The sequence below is a fragment of the Lathyrus oleraceus genome, chromosome 1, assembly GCF_024323335.1.
Source record: "Lathyrus oleraceus cultivar Zhongwan6 chromosome 1, CAAS_Psat_ZW6_1.0, whole genome shotgun sequence".
In the NCBI taxonomy this organism is placed as follows: domain Eukaryota; kingdom Viridiplantae; phylum Streptophyta; class Magnoliopsida; order Fabales; family Fabaceae; genus Lathyrus; species Lathyrus oleraceus.
This window is the reverse complement of record NC_066579.1, coordinates 459,700,506-459,712,707: the sequence shown is the minus strand read 5'-3', so window position 1 is coordinate 459,712,707 and position 12,202 is coordinate 459,700,506. Positions and strand designations below refer to the sequence as shown.

Sequence of the window (12,202 nt, the reverse complement as noted above, 5' to 3'; positions counted from 1 at the left end):
TAGGTTTTCTTTAACTCGAATTCTTCCCTTTGTAGTTGTTGGGACCGTAAGAGCGTTTCTCCGATACTTGAAACTTCTCTCGATACATCAGTGAAAAACCCCTTCCTATCTAAAAATTTCTCCATTTTGGTGGTCAGATTCCTCCTTGTCAGCAGGCCTCACACATTTCCCTTGGGGAAAACTAGATGATAGCACATAGGTGCATAGCTTGCCCCTCATATGAGTCAGAAATTGTTGGTTCCTCTAGGGGACTCCCCTTTTGTTAAAATGGTATTGAAGTTTGTTCTTCTCCCGATTCTTCTTTTGTTGGGCCTTTCAAGCACCTTCCACATTCCTATCAACTTTCTTGTCGAACACAATATTGCACCTAGGGCATAACATCACCTCCGAACTCTTAGCTTTGCATCAGTGAAGGAACTCAAGCAACTTATCTCCAGTCTTTGAGTAGACATCCTTTATTTGATTCCACTGCCTTCGACAACTTCATCTTCGACTCCTATGTCTAAATTATAGGACTCCTCAGTGATGTTGACCATGTTGACCTTAAGTGGTTCAACGTAGCTGGTTTTCTCGACATGCAGTGGGTCAAAATCTATCTTCATGGGCGCCTTTTCCCTTAGCGAACTTCAGTCTCCCACCATTCAAATCACTTTGCATAAGATCCCTAAAAATAAAACATTGTGAAGTTTTATGTCCCAAAAATTGTGATATTTACAAAACTCTATTTTCTTTGTTTGTTCTAATGGTGGAACTTTCCTCCTTATGACATTGAAATCTGGCCATCTACAACCAACGAATCGAAGATCTCTTCGCACTTGGTCACATAGAAAGTATAAGCTTTCTTGGGGAATTTTTCACTCTTTTCAGGTTCATAAGGGTTCTTCCCATTTGCTGGTGTATGAAGTTTGCACATGTATGAGGGTCCCGATTTTAATTCGGCCAAGTCGACCTCGTTTTCGTCGACATGGTTATATTCGACATCTGTCATTAAGTCACTGTCTTCAATGTCGACGTAAGCCACCCATTCTTTCTTAGTTTTGTTTACTCTGGCTTTTTCAGCCTTCAACCGTTCAACTTGTTGAACTCTATCCGCCATCTGGGCCATATCCCTTAGATGTTATATATCTAACTTCTTTCTAATAGAATAGTTTAAGCCCCTAACGTCCATTTCGACTAATTCATGTTCATGCACTTGGGGGAAAGCACCTTTTTTTCAACAGTCGAAACCTATTAAGGTAGTCGTCAATAGATTCAGCGAACTTTCTCTTCACACTCGATAACTCTTTCAAACTAATATGAGATTGTCCCATATAAAATTGTTCATGGTACAACCTTTCTAAACGAGCCCAATCATTAATGGAATGAGAAGGGAGATTTGTAAACCAAGTAAAATCGTTCTTTGTAATAGAACTAGGAATATATCTCATCCTTAAGTTCTCATTATTCACTATGTCCCCCATTTCAGTCAAATATTGAGTGATTTACTCGACTGTGGACTCATTGGTATCACCAGCAAATTTGGTGAACTTAGGGACATTCCGTCCCCTAGGGAGTTAGGTTTGTAACACATACTCCGATAATGGAGATGTATAATTTGGCCTATGCAGACCCATGTTCACACCATTTTGCGCCATTATTCTTTCGACCATGGCTGCAAGGTTATTTTCTCCTACCAGATTTTCCTGTCGGACTTGGTCGACCACTTGGTACGTGTCCTGATTTCGATTAACCACTAAAACCGGTGGGCGGTCAGTTTCTCTAGGCCTCCCTTATTTGACTACGTGGGGTACAAATTGTTGTCCCTGATTTACTGTGTTTTCTTCAAGAACTATTCCCTTGTTAAAATCGTCCTAACCACTTGGGGTTGTACAATTGATCGAACTTGCTCCAGAGGGGCACCCACCAAAAGAATCAGCGATTCGATTCATTTGAGTTGCCAATTATTGGTAACTCTGATTTGTATTTTAAATCATAGGGTTAAATATATTGCCCATTTGCCTGGTAAGCGTGTTAAGTATATCATGGTTACTTTTGTCCATCTGATATCTTATCACCATCACTGAATTTGTAGTGAATGTTGACATCGCTTGGGAACCGAATCCCATCCCCAATTGGGGTTGTATGGTCCGACCATGGTTACCTATGACCGATCCTGATGCCAATAGTGACGAATATGCATTTGTAACATTGTCAGCAAAAGTCGAAGGGTTAATATGTAAGTTCGCTATCATTGATGTTGTCATACTATAAGATTGCTCACGCCCAATCATATGCAATGTGAAACTTGTGGCAAAAGGCCTAAAGTTAGTTGCCATAGTCGGTCTAGGAGTCACTAGGTAACTTTGTGTTATTGAGGGGGAAATACGACCCATTCTTGTGCAATTGACGATAGTCGTGGTCAACGGCATGACAATGATCGACGGTGTGGTCGTCATGCTAGCAATATGGGGGATTGGTTCAGTCGAACTTGCAGTGACTGTGCATTCCCCTGGGCTATTGGATGGTTGTTCTCCATTGTTGTTTCTGGGAGTAAGCATTCTCCTAATGTATCTCCTTGTTGGGTTTCTAACTTATTTTTTTGTTATCTTACCACTCCTCAATCACATGCACACTCATACTTTTTCAAAATGAAAAGTATAGATTTTCACACAAAAGGGTCCCACTGGACGTACCAATTTGTTCACTGTGAAATTTGGTAAGCAAAATAAGTTTGATTTTATTTAAGGGATTAAACTCAAAAAGATCCCAGGATATATTGTGTGAAAATAATGGTTTGAAACATGTTTTGACGTTGAAATCAAAACTTAAAAGAAAAAAGATAATTGAAAATGAATTTGAATGCAGTAAATGACTGTAAATAAAGGCTTTAATTTATAAAAAATGGAACGCATATACATACATTCTTGACTCTTTTCTCACAAACACACAGATACTTTGAGTTTTACAGAATTTATGTACAATTGCGAACCTCTAAAACATAAGTGAATGCTTACTTATATACTAATCCTAAGTTAACCGTCTACAATGGTTGACTTAGCAAAATATGTCATGTCTTTGTCTCCATGCAACCTTCGTCTTTGACAGGTTCTCATGTGTCATGAAATAACTGTCCGATCTTATCCACTTACATATCATTCGACTGCTTGAAAATAAACATTTCTGGGTACTCTGAATTTAACTAAGTCCCAAAACCAATAAACTCTCGGGTCTCTGACTGATTATTATTCAATCAAAGTTGATACTACTTTCTCGACAAATCAAATTCGTCGAGATTCCTATGATCGTAATTGGCCACTTCGATTTTTGACAATAAACCCATTTACACATTAAACTTATCACATCTTTATAATTATTTGTTTGTGTCAAATAAAGACAGTGTATGATTCAAATTAAGGAAATTTATTCAACTTATTCCATAATTCCAGATCATGCTATATCCTAATTCGAATCATGTCAAATTTTTTTTCTTCAAAAATTTGGTTCGAGAAATATGATTAAGATCATCTTAAACATTATTTCGGATCATGAGGTTTGTTTTTTAAAAGGAATTCGATTTAGGATACATGATTTGAATTATGTATATTCAAATCATAAGCGTGTTTTGTTCAATAGATTTAGTTATAGAAATGTGATCTGAAATAAATATTTGTATAATTCGAGTTATATTACTCATCAGATCATGATTCAAATCATACTCTTAAGTTTTCACTATTTTTCATGCATTAAATTTAGTGAAAGCCAACAAAATTCTAATAAACATTCACTAAAGACTAAATTAGACGACTTTAAGTCGATAGACACTTAAGTAGGATATATTCAAAATCTCTCCTTTTTAAAATTCATATGATTTAGGTTTGAATAGAATTAGTTATCAAATTAAATTATCTGTTTATTAATTAATTTCTAAATTTGTAATCTAAAATGTTAGTGATTTTAATCTAGTTTAATTCAAACATCTCAGTTTTAACCCATAAAGACCAAAGCATCTCATCTCATTTTTCAGTAACCATTAATTAGCTTAGTATAATTTATCTTATTACACTAAATATGTAAACACATTGTTGGTGAATATATCTTATTAATAAACTGTTGATGATTCATCCACTACATATCTTATTAAACCACTAGAAGATGTTCTAAAAACATTTATATCGACAAATGTTTGTGCATAAGCATGATTCATCTCACAGCAGTTCTTCTCTCCACCCCCACTTCTACTCTACCATTCAAACATAGAATTCATTCCCATCCTTTACAACAGATTCTTCTTTCTACACCCCCACACCCACAATTTAACACCACCCACCTCAAATCACCACCATCCATATCTAATTCTAAAAAATGGAGAAACAAGGTTTCATTCTTCCAAGATTTTCTCACTGGAGGAGACAGAGAAAGGAATATTCAGAGCCTCAAAGATGAACTCTATGAAACAATTGCACCACTTGACCGTGGCGCTGAGGCTACTTCTGAAGACCAACAACGTGTGGACAAGGTTAGTTTCAAGAGTACAAACACTAATAACATGTTACATGCATGGTAATTTAGGTTTAGGTTTCGATGTTTCATAGTGTTTTGTTGGTTTGTGATTGATTGTATGTGGGTGTTATCTAGATTGCTAGTAAACTTGAAGCTATGAATTCTGTTAAGGAGCCTCTCAACTCTGATTTGCTCAATGGAAAATGGGAGCTTTTGTATACAACATCTCAATCAATTTTGCAAACAAAGGTTTTTCTCTAAAGCTTTTATATGTATTCTGAATTTTGATTGTATTGTATTGAAGTTCTATTTGTGTTGGAGTCTCTGGTGTAGGGACTGTTAGATGTTGTATAAATGTGTGTGTGTGGACAACCTCGGCCTTTTTAATTATAACATGTTTGGTTTTTTAGTATCATTTTTATATTTATATATTCATTTTCTTTGATAAAGTGATAATTCCTTGATGTTAAACTATCTTAGAGACCGAAATTGTTGCGACCAAATGGAAAGATCTATCAGGCAATTAATGCAGATACATTAAGAGCTCAAAATATAGAAACTTGGCCGTTCTTCAACCAGGTACTACAATTCTGACCACTGGTTTGAATATCTGTTTAGATTGTATAAATCTACATAGTTGAAATGAGAAGGAAAATCTGGATTTGATATGAGTTGTTCAATAGGAGATAATATGATTCTTAAAGGAACACGAGCATGCCAAACTAAGTTGCAATGTCTTGTTGCAATATGATATTTTGAACTCTGCTGCACTAATGCATTTGAACAAAGGTGTGTCCAATGTGAGATAGTCACTATCGACACATGTGATTGTGTTCAATTTTCTTTTCCAAGTTATTACCGGTGTCGTGTCCAATGCCGGTGTCCGTGTTTCTGTCTGTGCTTCATAGGTTTTGAAGACCATTTTCAAGCTTTTTGATGAACAAATCCTAGCTATGTGCTAAGTGAATAAGTAAATGAATCTAAATAATTGGTTAAGTGTAGGTTTAACTTCACCAAATTCATAATATTCTACATCCCTCAAGTTTAGACTATTGTTTCAGGCCACTGCCAATTTAGTACCACTTAACTCAAGAAAAGTGGCTGTCAAGTTTGACTTCTTCAAGATTGCTAGTTTGGTAAGTACTTTTCAATTTTCATATCTTTAGCCTATACTTTTCATATTTTAGCAGAAAATCACGCATTTAAGTTGCGGCTAATTGCTGGCAAGGTTTGTGTTTTGGAGAATGGATTTGGATTATTCGCTCTGCATTCACGCAGTATATTCATTGTATCTTAATCTGATGGTGTAGTAAATAAGTATATTTTGTTTGTTTAAACTATAAAAAATCAAACTTGAAACCAAGACTGTTTGCTCTTGATCCAACAACTATCATTGATCTGATGACTGCGTGAATGCATGAGATGTGCGACCGCAGTCAAACCAAATCTGCGAAGAATGTTTTCTTGACAAATGAGTGTACAATGGTAATTACAGATACCTATAAAATCACCTGGGAGTGGTCGTGGCGAATTGGAAATTACTTATTTGGATCAAGATTTAAGGTAAGTTGACACTCATAGAATTAATTGTCCTATCTCATGTTCACATCTTTGTTCTTTCTGGAATTTAACAACAGATGCACTTTAAATTATTCCTAATAGAATATGGTTTCTTTCTGCAATTCAACAATAGCTGCACTTAAAATTATTACTAGTAGAATATATATAGTTAAATACTAGTTTTGTCAAGCACATTATATATGCATATACAACTATACAAGTTCAAAGTAGTACTACATTTCATCATTTTCAGGGAATAATCCATTCAGGACTGTCTTTGAGGGTGTGCAAGACGGCCTATAACACAGGACCTTACATTTTCATGATTAAGCTATTGCAAAAAAGGCATCTATACACATATTTTACAGTAAATTTACGATTAAATAGGTTTTTTTTTTTAAAATTTACAACTCAACTAAAGTTAACTTCAATTTCTTATACAGAACATCTCAAAAGTTTGAGACGACTCTAAATGCATTATTAATAAGAAGTATTCAGGATTTGAATTCCAGACTGATTAAGTATGAATTTATTTTTTCTGACAGAATATCAAGAGGTAATAGAGGCAACCTGTTTATATTGAAAATGGTAGATCCATCTTATAGAGTCCCTACATGAAGGGTGTTCTTCAAGAATTCAACTTACACTTGACAACATGAATCAATGCTACCAAAAATTCAAGTCAAGAAATGGTTCACAATTTATGTACAACAGTCAAGCTTTTTCTCATCATGTTATGTTGGGAAAGGGAAATCGATAAGGATCATGTGAATGTCTGCATCAACTGTTTGGTCGTATGCAACCAATATTAAAATATTGGTTTTTCTTGTTTATAAAATATTGTTTTCTTAATACGCCAATATGTATACTTTTGAAGGTCAAACAAGTCCGCATTAAGATATTCAAATTTAATCGTAGAGTCAAAGTTCATTTTAATTTTCCAAAAAATAATATGAGATTCAATTTAATTTCTGAGAATAATATCAACAACTTTTATTTCACGAAAAAACTACTTTTTATTCCTTTTCTAGTAGTTTAATATATGAAAAAAATTTACAATAATGGTAGGTACAAAAATAAATTGGTATTTATTAAAGAGAAAAAAGAATATGTAATTTTTATTAAATTTTTTATAATTTTAATAAAAAAAATAATTTATAAATTAAATATTTAAAAACTGATATAAATTAAACGGTATACAATTGAATCGAATTAAATTTTTCAATCAATTATAAAAAAATTAAACAAACTGCAAAGAAATTTATATTAGAATAAAATGGAATTTTTGAACTTAATAAACTTTTAATACACTTGAAGTTAACCTAACACCCTTTTTAAATTTAATAAATGGAACGCGATAATTGAATTGATAGACTAAGTTAACATAATACATTTCATTTTAATTAATCAAAAAATTATAAATATAAATAAAATATATTCTCCCTTATCATATTTATAAAAAAATTGACATTTTAAATTTATTAAATAACCAAAATATTCATTAATAGAGTAATTTTACACTTTTATCCAATCATATGTATCCACTAAATTATATTGATATTTTAGAAATATTAGGAATATTTTATTGAGGGATTGTGTATATTTTTTTTTACATGTCCATTAAACTTTACTTATATTATTATTGAAGGATTGTAATTGAATGATTAAATCACAATTAGCAATACTAGCAACGTGGGAGCATTAGCAAAAATGGGGTTAAAATAGCGGGCTCCGTCCAAAAGAAAGAGACAGTGATCGTGGAAATCGAAATAACTAAAAAGTAATAAAGAAACAAACAACGCTTTCTTCACGAATTACAAAACAAAATAAAAAGAGGTTAGAGGAGTTAAGTTAGTTTCATCTCACCGTCTTCTCCTCTCTTACTCCGTTAACCCAATGGGATTGGGTTGCAATTGCATGGCTCCTTCTCCTACCATATCTTCCCTTTTCTCACCCTCCCAAGCTCACCGTTACACTAACGGTTACGGTTACGGTTACAGTCACACTTTCCGTTTCCCGTTAACTAACCCCATTCATCTCCTCACGCGCACCCAATTCCATCACACACCACGCGTCCACCAAATCTCCACAACTCCTTCGCCTCCTCCTCCGCCGGAAAAGAAATCCTTCGCCGTCGCCACCGGGGAACTCTTCTTAGGCCTTGCTTCGCGTCTCATTAAGAGCAGAACTCCTGCTTCCGATTCCGATCCCGTTGCAATGTTTGAGAATTCGAATGAGAGAATTGGAGCTGTTATGGAAGATGAGATTCAACCTGATGTCATTTGGGAGCAGAGAGTGAAAGACGTTGAAGCGGAACGCAATAGGCGTGTTGTAACTACCCCTGGCTTTAGTTTCTCCGCCGCTGGTCTTCTCTTTCCTTATCATCTCGGTGTTGCTCATTTTCTTATTCAGAATGGTTACATTAAGGTTCGGGTCCATTTTTTATTGTTTTTTTTTTTAATTCTACTCTTACCAATCAAGGTCATGTTTGAATAAACTTTTATATAATTTAGTATTTCATAATCTATTGTTGAGAGTTTGTGAAAATAAGCTTTAAACCGTGTTAGAAGTGCTTATGTGTTAGATATACTCGGGTGTCTGATATGAGTTCCCGACTAACACATGTCATTATATTCAATTTATTTATTTATTTAAATTATTACTGATGTCACGGGTGTCGTGTCGTGTCATTGTCTATGGTGCTTAATAAGATAAGTTCAAACAAATCAATCAAAAGAGACTTAAGTTAGAGGGCTTTTGTTCCTTTCATGGGAATTACAAATTGAAATAGAATTGGAATTATTTATAAGCTTTTTATGTTTATCTAGGGATGGACTCCAATTGGATGCTTGAGGAATTACTTTTGACCTGGTTTTCTAGAGTTTAATCACAATATATCTTGTTTATTTTGAAGTGATTTGTGTTTTGTGTTTTGTGTCTATGTCAAGTGTGAAATTGGAATCTGCTTTGCTAGGTAATAGCTTCTAGGCACTTTGGACTGTATTTTTCTGTTGGTGTACTATGCATGTGCCACAAGTCGTTTAATCTACTATTTTGTTAAGACATTTATGTCTGAATTCTTGGTTTGAGTCTCGAGTTTATAACAATAACTTTTGCAAATTTGTTCAATAGTGCTATTTAGCACTCTATCTTCTTTCTGGCTCTCTGTTGGTATGTTCTCGGGATTGGTATTCCTTGTGCATTCCCCAGGATACCTTGTACTTTGCCCGTTGTGCCTCCTTCCTTTTTTTCCCTATATATATAATTCTTATTTATCTTTAAAAAAAAGCACTCTGTCATAAAAAATGTCACATTTTAGTCGTGCGTGGTTCTTAAAAAAATTATTAGTTAGGTTGATTTTAATGATTGTATGAGTTCCATTTAGTAAATTATTTTTATTCATTATAGTTAGTGGTGTAGTTATTGAGTTGAGATTTTATAAATAAGGATATATTGGTAGAAAAATGTAATTAATGTTTCATTGGTATTTTATATCAAAGCGGATGTAGCGCAACTTGCAAACTCGTTGGTTCTAGAGTCTCCCAGCTCAAGGGTAAAATATTGCAAATGGGATGTTTTTTGAGATGGGGAGAGTACAAAATATTATGAAATAGAGGTGATATAGCACTGTTGCGTAGCAGAATTTAAAACAAACCACAATTTTTTGCAATCCACAATTGACAACATTTGTTCTATTATGCATGTCTAGGAAACCACACCGTTAGCTGGTTCTTCTGCTGGAGCTATAGTCTGTGCTGTGATTGCCTCTGGAGCTAGTATGGAAGAAGCCTTGAGAGCTACTAAAGTATTGGCTGAAGATTGTCGAAGTCGGGGGACTGCATTTCGGCTGGGGGTATGACTCTATTCTTTAACTGAAAGTACTTCAATTAGTTGGTTTTGCTCTTAATCTTAGTAGTCAATTCATGTTTTCCTTTGGTCTCTTGTCCTGTGGGCAAGAACCCTTTGAGCTTGAAGTGTAGATAGTCTAAAGTCCAGTTTACCTTGTTTTGAAACATGAAATAAGGTCTGTGAATATTTGGAGCCTAAAATAGTCGATAGATAGGATTTGGTTATACAAGAATATGTGTTACCTCTCCACTGTTTTTCTCTGTAAAGCTATGCCACTTTCTTTGGATTCAATTGGAAATTCTGAATGGTAGAACCTATCCTGAAAGTTACTGTTAAGTATCAATTATTAGCGAATGAATTGTTTAAGAAAAACCACTTCAGTACTTTTACAAGATAGAATTGTTTTTGGGATTTTTAATCCATATAACTGTTTTTGAAATTGAATGGAATTTTATATGATGTGCAGAGGTCTGTGAAAATGTGACTTAGTTAGTTACTATCCATGATGGAAATCTGAGATTTTCTTTAATTGTGATATCTTGCAATTTTTATATATATATAAGGAGTGTTCAAATCTCATAGTGTGATGTTCTTTAAAAAATATATATAATTTCATTTTGTGGCATAATCTTTTTCTCTCCATAGGCTGTTCTGCGTGATATTCTTCAAGAATTTTTGCCAGATGATATTCATATAAGATCCAATGGGAGAATTCGAGGTAATATTGGATAGTCTGCAATTCAGCCATTTTAGCTATGGAATTGGCTTCTACAATGAATTGAACTGGAAAATCTTCTCCTTATTTTTTACTTTTAGGACTGGAAGTAACACATACTTATGAATTTTTTTCAAGTCCTGCCGTGTCTTAGTATGTCCTTCTGTTGCAGTTGCTGTGACACAGCTTCTTTGGAGACCCAGGGGTTTATTGGTGGATCAGTTTGATTCTAAGGAAGATCTCATCAATGCTGTTTTTACTTCTTCCTTTATTCCAGGGTGATTTGTCAGTATACTATATTACCATGGTTGCATGTGCTGATTTTACTCTTCATAGATGCTTAACAGAATTTCAAACTTATACTCCCTCCAGATATCTTGCACCAAAGCCAGCAACAATGTTTCGAAATCGATTATGCATAGATGGGGGTTTGACGTTGTTTATGCCACCGACATCTGCAGCACAAACGGTATTTTTATTTAGTTACTAGTTTGACTATTTGCCCAATTGATTGATTAGTTAGTGATACCTTTAAATGCAATTGAAGGCCTTAAAAAACTTTCCATTTATCTAGTTCATTATCACATTTTAACCTCGATGAACATTTTCCGCTTTACAGGTTCGTGTTTGTGCTTTTCCAGCAGGTCTAATTGGATTGGAAGGGATAGGAATTAGTCCAGACTGTAATCCCGAGAACGCGTCTAGCCCTCGTCAGGTAACACTTAGTTTTATGAATTAGCATAATAATCTTCTAAAATGACAAGTAAACGGATATGAGTATTTTGGGTTGAATCGTTTCAGCTTTTCAATTGGGCACTTGAGCCAGCAGAAGATGTAATGCTTGACCGACTCTTTGAGCTTGGATATCTTGATGCTGCTGTCTGGGCAAAGGAAAACCCAGTTGAAGAAATAGTTCAAGATGATACTCCTGCTCCTGCATTTGGAAATAGCATTGCAGAATAGCACATTATGGATTAAAGATGCACGTGGAAACAACAAATTGAATTCAAGTATGCTATGCTTGAAATGGGCATCACTTAGCAAAAAGAAATCATGGCGGGGAGGTCTACAGTTCATAACTTCTAAGTGTATACATATCATTTATTTAATATATTTATTGTAAATGGAGATAGAATTCTTGCTGTGGGCAAGAGGGGATTGAAAAGAAGAAAAAAAAAGTATAGATATTTTATTTTATTTAAATTTACAAAATAGGGTGGTAATGTATATTGAAGTCTCAGATTTATTGTGGATTACAAATAAATAGAACTTATAGCCAGTTTCCCTATGAATAACAAAGTTAAGGCATGTGAGTTTTCTCTGAACTGATGTACTATGATACTCAAACTAATTTAAGTTTTATTATTCTTGATTTTGTACTTGGAAACAATTGCAAAATAACGGGACATTTTATGATGATGTGAACACTTCTGTAATTATTTGTAAGAACTTTTAAAAGTAGCTTGTGATATGTCTAAATTATTTTTGGGTCGTTTTTTTTAAGATTCTCAATAGTTTCTTGAAATAGTTTGTATAAAGTTTATGAAGAACTCACCAAGTTCTATCTAAGACTGTACATTTATGAGATGTCTTTTTCAT

At 34.2% G+C, this 12,202-nt stretch overlaps 2 protein-coding genes across 2 annotated transcripts; both read left to right on the top strand.

Moving 5' to 3' along the window:
• Positions 1-4,082: 4,082 nt before the first annotated feature.
• Positions 4,083-6,975, top strand: LOC127085352 (probable plastid-lipid-associated protein 4, chloroplastic). Its single transcript, XM_051025870.1, has 6 exons — positions 4,083-4,495; positions 4,615-4,728; positions 4,960-5,058; positions 5,541-5,615; positions 5,975-6,042; positions 6,585-6,975. Exons 1-6 carry the CDS (start codon positions 4,175-4,177, stop codon positions 6,655-6,657), a joined length of 750 nt encoding a protein of 249 aa, XP_050881827.1. The 5' UTR covers positions 4,083-4,174; the 3' UTR covers positions 6,658-6,975.
• Positions 6,976-7,733: 758 nt separating this feature from the next.
• LOC127085340 (uncharacterized) lies at positions 7,734-11,982 on the top strand. Its single transcript, XM_051025865.1, has 7 exons — positions 7,734-8,466; positions 9,749-9,892; positions 10,534-10,606; positions 10,776-10,881; positions 10,976-11,072; positions 11,223-11,318; positions 11,405-11,982. The coding sequence occupies exons 1-7, from the start codon at positions 7,936-7,938 to the stop codon at positions 11,564-11,566; spliced, it is 1,209 nt and encodes a 402-aa protein (XP_050881822.1). The 5' UTR covers positions 7,734-7,935; the 3' UTR covers positions 11,567-11,982.
• Positions 11,983-12,202: the final 220 nt, after the last annotated feature.

Bases quoted from the DNA above. Each gene is read 5' to 3' on its own strand.
- LOC127085340 (XM_051025865.1), top strand. From the start codon at position 7,936: ATGGGATTGGGTTGCAATTGCATGGCTCCTTCTCCTACCATATCTTCC. The intron at 11,073-11,222 runs GTATTTTTATTT...TCCGCTTTACAG, and splicing joins CGACATCTGCAGCACAAACG to GTTCGTGTTTGTGCTTTTCC. The intron at 11,319-11,404 runs GTAACACTTAGT...GAATCGTTTCAG, and splicing joins ACGCGTCTAGCCCTCGTCAG to CTTTTCAATTGGGCACTTGA.
- LOC127085352 (XM_051025870.1), top strand. From the start codon at position 4,175: ATGATTCATCTCACAGCAGTTCTTCTCTCCACCCCCACTTCTACTCTA. The intron at 4,496-4,614 runs GTTAGTTTCAAG...GGTGTTATCTAG, and splicing joins ACCAACAACGTGTGGACAAG to ATTGCTAGTAAACTTGAAGC. The intron at 4,729-4,959 runs GTTTTTCTCTAA...AAACTATCTTAG, and splicing joins AATCAATTTTGCAAACAAAG to AGACCGAAATTGTTGCGACC.